General features: G+C 34.5%; 1 protein-coding gene across 1 annotated transcript; it reads right to left on the reverse strand.

Moving 5' to 3' along the window:
* Positions 1–2032: 2032 nt before the first annotated feature.
* On the reverse strand, positions 2033–5254 carry LOC107494666 (uncharacterized). Its single transcript, XM_016115706.1, has 3 exons — positions 4540–5254; positions 3653–4332; positions 2033–3343 (listed from the first exon to the last, which is right to left on the reverse strand). The coding sequence occupies exons 1-3, from the start codon at positions 5252–5254 to the stop codon at positions 2033–2035; spliced, it is 2706 nt and encodes a 901-aa protein (XP_015971192.1).
* Between the last annotated feature and the right edge of the window lie 5797 nt (positions 5255–11051).

Here is an 11051-nt window from a genome sequence, read left to right on the forward strand (position 1 = left end):
CTTCAGTTGTTCAAAACCGACCCTATGAAATGGAAGTTTTTCTAATGAGAGTAAAATTTTTTAAAGTTGTTTGTTATATTGTAAATTTGTAATTGAATTTTTGTTTACTGCCTCTACTTTTTTATGTTCATAATCAAACTATATGATTTTAGTATTTCATATGATGAAAATATATATACTTTCTTAAAGGCTCTTTCAAAGTTTAAATTTTCTCTTGGTTTTTTTAATTTTCTTTTTTAGCCCAATGTTTGTTTGTGATAGTGAAAGGACTATGTGATAGTTTCATTTAATTTTCTTAGTTTTTTCCGTACTACTTAAATAATTTCATTTAATTTACCATTTAAATTTGATTTTACATTCTTTTATGACTATATCTACTTTTTAATTGTTTAATACCATAATTAATAAATTTTTAAAAGTACATATAGAAAATACAAACAAAATAAAATTATTTCCCACCGTGTGTACGTAATATTTTCGACAGTTATGGTGATAATTTTATATGTTAAAGAAGTAAAATTATATAAGACTAACAAGTAAATTACTTTTTATTAGTATGTAAAATAAACATATTTTCAAAAAAAATATCATTGATTAATATCTATTTTTTGTTATTATAATAGCAATGTATATTCTAAACTGTTTTTGTCTTAATTCAAAAGTATTTAGGAAAAAAATTTACCAACCTCATCACATTCACTCCAAATTCTATAAATAAAAAAAAATTAATGAATCGCCACAAAATTAGAATGACGTATATTTAATTGGAAAAAAATATTGAAGTCCTAATTAAATCTAGTATTAATTATTTCGTTTCTAAAATAGTTTGATTTAAACTGGGAAAGAAATAGCAATTTCATAAGCAAAGTTTAAACAGTAAAAATAAGAAGCAACAAGAAAAATATATGAAAAATGAAAAACCCTCTCGACCCTCTTAAGGTATTAACTCATCTACAACTGCAAACCTTGAATTTTGATTGGCTTCACTAAATCCTCGTATTAGAATATCATACTCAGGGAACAAAATCAGAAAATATCAAAGAGGATTAGAAAAAAAAAATCAATGTAATTTATTAGGAATAACGAGTGTACTCTTAGTGTACTCTTGGTCTATATATTAGTAAGAACCTTGTAATCCCAGATGAAAAAATATGAATAATAAAAATAGTACTTTTCTAAATAATTATTCATTTCTTTCCTAATTTCAGTATTAATTTCTAAAATTACAAAAATTAAACTACAATCTCAGTTACATTAAAAATGATTGTGATTATTATAAACAGTTATGTTAGATACCAAAATTCATATTTCGCTGCTAGTTATAATTAAAATCAAGCAATTCATGAATCAACTATATATGTTGCGATAAAAGTGAAGTTCTTTCTCTTAATTAACTCAGAGGCAAACATTAAAATAGTCTGATTTAAACTGGAAAAGAAATAGCAATTCCATAAGCAAAGTTTAGACAGTAGAAATAAGAAGCAACAAGAGATATATATGAAGAGTGAAAATCCCTCTCCACCCTCTTAAGGCATTAACTTATTTACAACTACTAACTTTGAATTTTGATTGGCTGAATGCTCGTATTAGAATATCATAATTATGAAAAAAATTAGGAAAATATCAAACAGGATTAGAAAAAATCAATGTAATTTATTAGTATATTATTCAATAACGAGCGTACTCTTAACGTACTCTTGGTCTATATATTGGTAAGAACCTTGTAATCTCAGATGAAAAAATATGAATAATAAAAATAATACTTTTTAAATAATTATTTATTTCTTTCTAATAGACTACGCTCGTTATGGAATAATATCCTAATAAATTACATTGATTTTTTTCTAATCTTTTTTGATATTTTCCTAATTAAGGCATACTCATTGGTCCTGGAATATGAAAAGGCACTAAATCAAGAGCGTCAACTGCACAATCATCATACTTGAGATATGCATCACCTAAAAATTTAAGATTTAGTGATATTTTTTTTTGTGACTAAATAGAAAAGAAAGAAAAAAGAGACAAAACCAAATTAATTGGCTAGGGTCATATCTAAATCTATTAGATGTTGAAGCTCACTCCATGGTTGGCTCCAATTCGAGTGAATGTCCGCGACAGAAGCAGCTGCTTTAGCCATACAATCTGCAACACTATTTGCAGTCCTCTGAATTAAAAGAATAGAGACTCTCCAATTCCAATTCATAACCTCCTGAATATGCTTTGCCAAATCCCATTCCGGAATATCCTTACTAAGCATTCTTTGATTTACCAAGAAAAGAGCTTCTAAACAGTCTGTTTCACAAATAACCTCACGAAATCCACTCTCCCAAGCAAGAAGTAAACCTCTCCAAATTGCATACAATTCAGCAAAAAGAACACTGCACACTTCGACTTTTCCAGTGCAACCTTTCAACCAACATCCATCAGGATTGCGAATAATACAACCAAAACCAGCATAGCCAGAAGGAGCAAACCAACTAACATCACAATTCAATTTAACAGAATGAACTGGAGGTGGAACCCAATGCAAACAAAGTGAAAGAGGAGACAGAGATTGATGCATAGCAAAAATAGTGTGAAACTCCCTTACTGAACTACGAATCAAACTCACCACTTTACTAGCACTCCATGAATCATCTATATTAAATAAGTCATGATTCCTGCTTCTCCAAATCCACCAGATAGTCGAAAAGAAAAGAAAAGCATCTCCACTCCTTGCACCTCTGTAGAGCCAATCATGTAAATTCGAGTTATCTGAATACAAGCCTAAAAGGGTCCAGACCTCCTTGGCACTAGGGCACTCCCGAAGACAATGAAGAATGGATTCAGAACCATTCTGACACCGATGACAGGTGCTAGATAAAGCTAAACCACGACCCAAACGAAACTCTGCTGTAGGAATAGCATTATGGAGACTGAGCCAAATCAAGAACTTATACTTCTCAGGAATATGCAGACGCCATACCCACAACCAATTATCATGCTCATTCCAGTCAAACTTTCTTTTGGCTAGCCAACTGTACCCACTCCTAGCTGAGTAGAGTCTAGAAGATGCCACACCCCACGACCAACCCGAACTCTCTCCAGCATTCAAATCCGGATTATAAGCATTCAAACGCTGTTTGACATCTTCTGGAATGATAGAGAAAATATCATGGAGATTCCATTGACCATCTTTCCAAACGTCTCTAATAGTTAAATCAGAGTCAGATATATGTACAAAAGGGACATCTTGAGCAATTGGGCCCTCAATACTCCAATTGTCAAACCAAAAAGATTGATCAAGTGACCCAACGCACCAAGAGAAGGCATCCTTAAGAGCACCAAAAGCCTTTGAGATACTCTTCCAAACACGAGAAGCGTTTCAAGAGACAAGGCCATCTAAAACTCCCTCATTCCTCAGATACTTCGCCCTCAATAGAGCAACCCAAGGCTTGTCCTGACAATGAAAAAGTTGCCACACCAATTTACCAAGTAAAGATATATTAACACACGCAGGGTCTCTAACACCCAGGCCACCAAATTTTTTTGGAGTGATCACGGTCCTCCAATTAACAAGAGAAAGACCTCTACCATCAACTTGACCCTTCCAAAGGAACTGTCTCATCATAGAAGATAATTTATCGCAAACCCAATTTGGAAAAAAGGATACCTGCATATGATAGACAGGAATGGATGCTGCAACAGAATTGATCAGGCAAAGTCTCCCTGCTTTATTTAGAAGCCTTCCTTTCCAATTAGCTAATCTTCCCCTCACCTTTTCAATCACCGAATGAAAAGAAGCCCTACTGGTACGGGAATGATTAAGGTTAACTCCAAGATATCTTCCTAAGTCCAAAGCAAAACGTATTGAAGAAACACTAGTAAAAATATCTCTTCTACGAGCAGTCACATTTTTAGAACAAAAAGCTTTAGACTTTTCAAGATTCACTTTCATGCCAGATGCCTTGCAAAAAATATTAAGAGAATGCATGACCATTTGGACCTGACTTTTTGTAGCCTGGCAGAAGAGTAAGAGATCATCTGCAAACATCAAATGAGAAAATTTTGGGCCACCCCTAGTGACAGAAACTGGTTTCCACACACCCTCGACCACCTTATGAGATATATAGCAGGCAAGTCTTTCCATACAAAGCACAAATAAGTAAGGAGACATTGGATCGCCCTGTCTAAGCCCCCTTCTAGGAGCAAAACTATCCAATCTATTCCCATTCCACATAATAGAAAGAGAGGATGCACGGACACAAGTCATAATCAAATTAACAGTGATGATAGGAAAACCAAAAGCAATGAGAGTACTCTCCAAAAACCTCCAATCCACCCTATCATAAGCTTTTTCAAGATCAATTTTAAAAGCAAGAGTACCTTTCTTGGATTTTGTGTGCTTCATGAAATTCAAAATTTCTTGGGCCACAATAATATTATCAGGAGCACCACGACCCGGAATAAAACCTCCTTGTAAAGGACTAACAATATCTGGAAGAAAAGGCCGAAGTCGGTTAGTCAATACTTTGGTGATAATTTTATAAACCACATTACACAAGCTAATAGGCCTGAAATCCTTCATAAAGGTAGGATTATCAATTTTAGGAATAAGCACAATCAGAGTTTCCATGATGCTAGGATTTAAGAACTCTCCCAAAAAAGCGCTCCGGACAATATTCCAAATCTCAGTGCCTACTATCTCCCAATATTCTTTAAAAAAATAAGCTTGAAAGCCATCTGGACCAGGAGCCTTAAAAGGGCTCATACTGAATACTGCTGACTTGACTTCCGCAAAAGAGACAGGGTCAATTAACCTAGCACAAGCCTCAGTGCTTAGAGTGGGCATCGGAACATCCCCTAAACAATCAACCTCAACCTCTTCCGTTGTACCAAAGAGATTCTTGTAAAAAGAGAGGGCTTCTTCCTGGAGAATATCTGGATCAGTAGACCAAGACCCATCTCTAACATATAATCCATGTACTCTATTATGGTTTCTACGCACCAAAGTCTGAAGATGAAAGAATTTAGTGTTTCTATCCCCATACTTGACCCATTGCTCTCTAGATTTCTGGTACCAAAAAAGTTCCTCTTGCAATAAAAGCCTATTGTAATCTTCCCTCAGTTCAGCTTCTTTAATTCTCAGAGATAACACATCGGTAACCTCCAAACGCCGTTGAATCTGATCAATCTGATATTCCACCTTATTTTTTCGCACAAAAATATTTCCAAAAATCTTTGAGTTGAAGTCCAAAGAAGCCTGTTGAACCATCTTAAGCCTTTCAGTAACGCCTCCAAACTCTTGATTTCAAGCCTTACTAATAACATGTTTATAAGAAGGATGTGTTGCCCACGCAGCTTGGAACCTAAAAGGACGAGAACCTTTCACTCTCGGGCTACCATGACAACGAAATAAAATAGGACAATGATCAGAATGAAGCCTGCTAAGAATTTTAGAACAACCCTCAGGAAACATTGTCATCCACGCCTCATTAACTAGAGCTCTATCCAACCTTTTAGCCAAGTCCCTGCCAGCCTGAACTGCTTTATACCAAGTATATCTCCTACCAGTCACTTTAAGATCAAAGAGCTCACAGTCATCTAGAGTAGTAGCTAATAGACTAGCTCTGTGAGAAGAAAAATAAGCACCTGTACTCTCATCTGGTGCCACAATCTCATTAAAATCACCAATGGCCATCCATGGTCTATTATGGCCTGAATTAATAGAACGCAAATGATCCCAAAGCATACATCTTTTTTCGAATTGAGGACTCCCATATACTGCACTACAAAGCCAAACTAAGTTACCCACACTCACTTTCACTGTGATACATTGGTCAATTTGATCAATAACCACACAAGAAGTATTAGCAATAGAAGAGAGAAACCAAATGCCACTCCTGTGTCCTACTGCTTCCTCAATACCAACACAATGAAAACCCAACTTATCCCAAAAATTCTTCAAATTATTAAACACAGTATGAGTCTCAAAGAGAAAGAAGAAAGATGGTTTATATATTCTCACCAAATTGTTGCAATGCACACGGGCCATCTTGTTAGACGCACCCCTCACATTCCAGGCTATGATATTGAAACTATCCATAAAAAACAGCAAAAAGGGAGCTCCAATAACAAACCCGAGACTCAACATGTTGTCCCTGTCTTCGACAATCCTGCCTTTAATGGACTCTCAAGTGGCAGCCCAATTTTCTCCGTCGAAACTTGCACCATACCTGCCGTCGATGCTCCATCCTTATCTACTGGTAAATTCTGCAAAGAGTTTGGGTGAGGACGCTTTCGCACAGTGCCATTTACAAGTAGAGATAGCAAATGGGTTACAAGTAGAGATACCAAATGGGTTGTAGTATGCTGGATTGGCCTCTTAATTCGCCAAAAATATTGGATTACACTAAAGTTTTGAGATCATAAAAAAAAAAGTTCCTTTAATCCGCATTGCTTGACCAGCGAGCTTTGGACAATAAGGAGAGCAATTCTAGCGAGAGGCCAATTATTTTCTATTTTCTTTCTTTATAGACAGCCTAATCGGTTAATCCAATGAAATAATTAAGTTTGTAAAAATATCACTATAAGATGATGAGTTAATTATTTTTTGAAATAACATAAAATCAATCTATTTAATATATATAATTTTTGAAGAATAAAAATTATAATAAATTTCGAAAACAAAATCATACTTAACTCTCCACCAAATTCGGGACAGTAACATTTACAGTCTCATCTCCAAGATTCTTGCCAAAATGAAAACTTGCCTTTTCCACATGCATTGGATTTTTTGAATTTGAGCTTTCTGGCTGTTTTGCTACATCGCTGATCACCTTGGCATTAGTTCCTCCTCCTGCATTGCTGTCAGTCTTGCACACCTTCATATCATGACCAAACTTGAGACAGGAGCCACAAATAAGGTGAAGACTTTCATATTCAACCTCATATTCAACACCTTCAACAAGAATCTTCTTAGTCACTGGCAATCCTAAATCTATCTGAACACAGGCTCGAGCATATCGTCCTCTTTCAGCTAATTTTGTTGCCAAATCAACCTTAACGGGAATGCCAACTGCAGCCGCAACACGGAGCATTGCATCTTCTTGGTAGCACCAAATTGGTAATCCAGAAATTCTAATCCACACTAAAGTTGCTCCAAAACAGTTTTCACTTGATCTAAACTCTTGGTCCCAAGGCTTCACAGCCACACAATTTCCCTCAATCATCCATGGACCTCCTAAGAGAACCTTTTCTCGCTCCTCAGCCACATCAAACTTCACAAGAAAGTAGTCAAATCCCACGTCCAATAAATCAAAACCTCCCTTAATCCTTCATACCGTTCGGAGTTTATGAGACAATGCAGTGTAGCTATAATGTTTACCTAGCACCTTAATTACTATAGCATCCTTATAAGGTTCTGCCAAGCAATTCTTAGCTTCTTGGGTAAATGTGACACTCGGTGGTAAGAGATCTCCTTGCTTCCCAGAAACTATCGCAATGTTATCTCCTGATAAAGTTTCAACAAGTGAAAAAGCTTTAGCAATCTTGGAACCCACAACTTTGTCCCTGAAAGAAACCTTCAAAGGTTTAGAAACCCCTCCCGAAATATGATCCTCCTTTTCTCCTGATGCAATCCCTCCCCCGCTCTCCCCCTTATCTCTTTCGCCGACATTATCGGCTGCCTCACCGTGTTTCACCCTCAAAGTCTCTTCCCTGCTCACTCCACCGCTCATCTTCGATTTTCAAAATTGTACAGAGTACGGAGTACGTACTCCCACTAACCCTAATTTTTTTTCTCCCTTTCCGAAAACAAGATTTAGTGATATGAAATGATATGAATAAGATACAAGAAAATAAAATTACAACTAAAAAATAAAATAATGCTACATGTCTATGTTATTATTTTCTATGTATGATACTATTACATTAAATTTGCATTTGACCGAATAGCCTCCGATTCAATTCACCGTAATTGCACCTATCTCATGATTTTAGCGTTGAAAATGAAATCTTGCATGTTCATTTTTAAGATTATCAACTTGCGTTAACTTAGTCCGTAACAAATGTACTACCATACTTACATCCAATAACGCATTTTCCGTCACCAAGATTTCTAACATAAAGTAGGTTACTGTATATTAAAACAATCAAGCAACATGATCCAACAGTGGTAAACTTTTGGGTTATATCGAGTTTAACTATAGACCCACAATAAGTGGGAGTACGTACTCCTCATCTAGCGCCCCATGAGTTCCTTCACGCTCTGCTATGGTTTCACTCCGCCGCCTCCATGGTTACACCTTTCTTTGTATTTTCTTCGTCAAAGTCTTTTCCATCTTCTTCTACTTTCTTCTCTTATCCAAGTGGCCGCACATTTAGTGGCGGTTTCAAACCGCCACTAAATGCTAGTATAGTTTCTGTAAGAGATACTGACGGTTACAAACCGCCGCCAAATATACTAATTTTTATAACCATCGAACCAAATCAAAGGCGGTTTAAAACCGCCGCTAATTTACGAGAAATTAAAAATAATTTGGGTCTTTCAAAAAAACATGCATAATTGGTTTAAAATATTATTCAATTATTTTTTTTAAATTTAAAATTGAATATTTTCAACCTTAGAATCTAAACTTGTAGCAGAAACAAAATTGAAATATAAGCAAAGCAGGAAATATATATATCCATCAAAATACTAACAAAAAGAAATCTCTTTCAAAGAGTTGCTCAATCTAATTCAATAAAATGTTTGCTTCAATGCAAAATATCTCCAATTCTAATATTCTATTTTTTACCCTATCCTTCCACAAAACTCATCCCTGCAGCGATGTCTGGTGGCAGCTCCTCACCCTGCCGTTGAAACAGATAAACCAGAGCACTCTCCATCGCCTTCATCTTTTTCTTTCTACCTCAATTGATATGGATAATATTTCCTGAAAAGGAGATAAACTAGAAAATTTGGACTTAAGAATCTGAATTATAAGAAATAAAACTAAAAAAGGCATGGTTATGAATGCATGAAACCATAAGCTATGACAAATGTACATAGTACAGCCGAATTATTGGGGTACCCTTATTTGGATTTGAGAAATGGAAGGAAGATGCTATGACATTAATAATTATAGTAATAATAATAAAGCATATAATTGAGTTCTTTTGTATACCAATTTCTCTCCCAACAACTAATATTTAAACCAACCAAGCTAGGTAGCTGCTTAAACTAGTTAAGTACTATTTTCAAATTTCCCATAAATAATAATACAAAAGCAACTTCTATATTCTGTAGCATTTTGTCAAACATAACAGTTACCAATCAGACAAATAAAAGGAGGGATAAAGACCCATGTGTCTATATGTTTGTTAGGACTAAGAAATCCCTCTTGATTTCAAGATATCATTCATCAATCAGAGTTTATCAAAATTAGACTGTCACCCAATATACTGTATTACCAATTATCCAACAATATCCAAAACAACCAGAATATAGCTTATAACACTTTGATAGTACTGATAATAGGAAAAAGTTATAGTGTTGAGAAGTTTCCAATGTTGAGTGTTGCTTATAACACATTCAAAATATTATCGTATACATCAGTCTCAATTCCTTCTTATTATTTTCCTTTTCCTAACTAGGAGACTGCTCAATTAAACTACTCACATAGGCAAAAGATGAATAGAACAATATTAATAAATCAAAATTGTCATACTCATAACAATTAACAATATTGAAAGAAAAATAACCTTGATTAGATTGTCCTCTAGAAGGTTATTTGTTGCAAGTAATTTTGCAATTCTTACCAACAGCGAAAACAGACACACACTTGGGTTACAACGTTGCTTCCTGCACCAGAACCTTCTTCGTTGAAGAGCTTCTGTGCAATCTCACCTTCAAATCAATCTGCATTAAAAGAGCACAATTTCAGTTTCCAAGAGCTTTCTCTACATTTATTCTTGAACAAAATAGATAAATCCCAAGAGCAGAGATATTGAAACATCAAATTGAAATCCAAAAGAGACTGGAAGAACAACTAGATGTATTTATCATTTATACAATTCAGATAATAGTACAGTTGGTATTTTTATGCATAAAATTTTGGTATTTTTATCAATCCTTGGAAAAAAAATATTATAATTTGGCATAATTTAACTGAAAAAATTGAAAAATAAAAAATAAAACATGCATCATAACCAATAGGTACAGAAAAAATTGCAGATGAGAATAGAGGCTCAAGGAAAGTATTTGCAAGATGTGTTAGAGAAAGCTCAGAAGACACTTTCCATAGAAGGTTCAGGCAGTAATCTAGAACCATCTCCAATGCTCAATTGACCGAATTCAACTCTGTCTTGTCCAATTTCATGGAAAACATGAACAACAAAGATAGCAAAATAAAGTCTTAATTAAACTATTGCAGTCTTAATTTCATATAAGATACTGGCATCTAAAGTCTAAACTATTAGTTATTTATTATGTTTATCTAAATTGAGATGCTGAAAGTTTAGTTCTTATTATTTAAAATTTAATTAAACTAATCCAATTTAGTTGATGTTTTATGAAAGAAATAAGATGGTTATAACCAAGTCTTTGATTTTTCTTCTATAATTCAAATCCAAAACTTCAAAAATCAATAGATCAAAGTAACTACCAAATGGATGATGAACCTGTGCTCCTTAAACTGCTCTACATCAAAATGACCTAAGTCAACCAAGATTAATTAAACTTTACTATTATTTAATTAATTTAATGCCAAGTAAATAAAAAGAAAAAAGAAAGAATCTACTCGTCTCAAGATCCTAATCTGTGAACATTAAGGTCTCTAACAAGGTAAAATCTTACAATTCCTAGCACAGAATCAGAATCTTTCTTTCCATATGATGAAGCAAGAGTTAAACTGGAAATAAATATTATTTTTGTGAACTAATGATTAAAGATTCGGTCCTTTATGTTGGAAGTACTTAACAAGAATCACATGGCATATACACATCTTCACAAGTTAATTGGTGTTTTATGGGAAGTTGTAGCTAACAAATAAAATGTGTAACTCTTCTAAATCATGAGTATGGTTCAACAA

This window comes from Arachis duranensis, chromosome 6 (assembly GCF_000817695.3).
Source record: "Arachis duranensis cultivar V14167 chromosome 6, aradu.V14167.gnm2.J7QH, whole genome shotgun sequence".
In the NCBI taxonomy this organism is placed as follows: Eukaryota; Viridiplantae; Streptophyta; class Magnoliopsida; order Fabales; family Fabaceae; genus Arachis; species Arachis duranensis.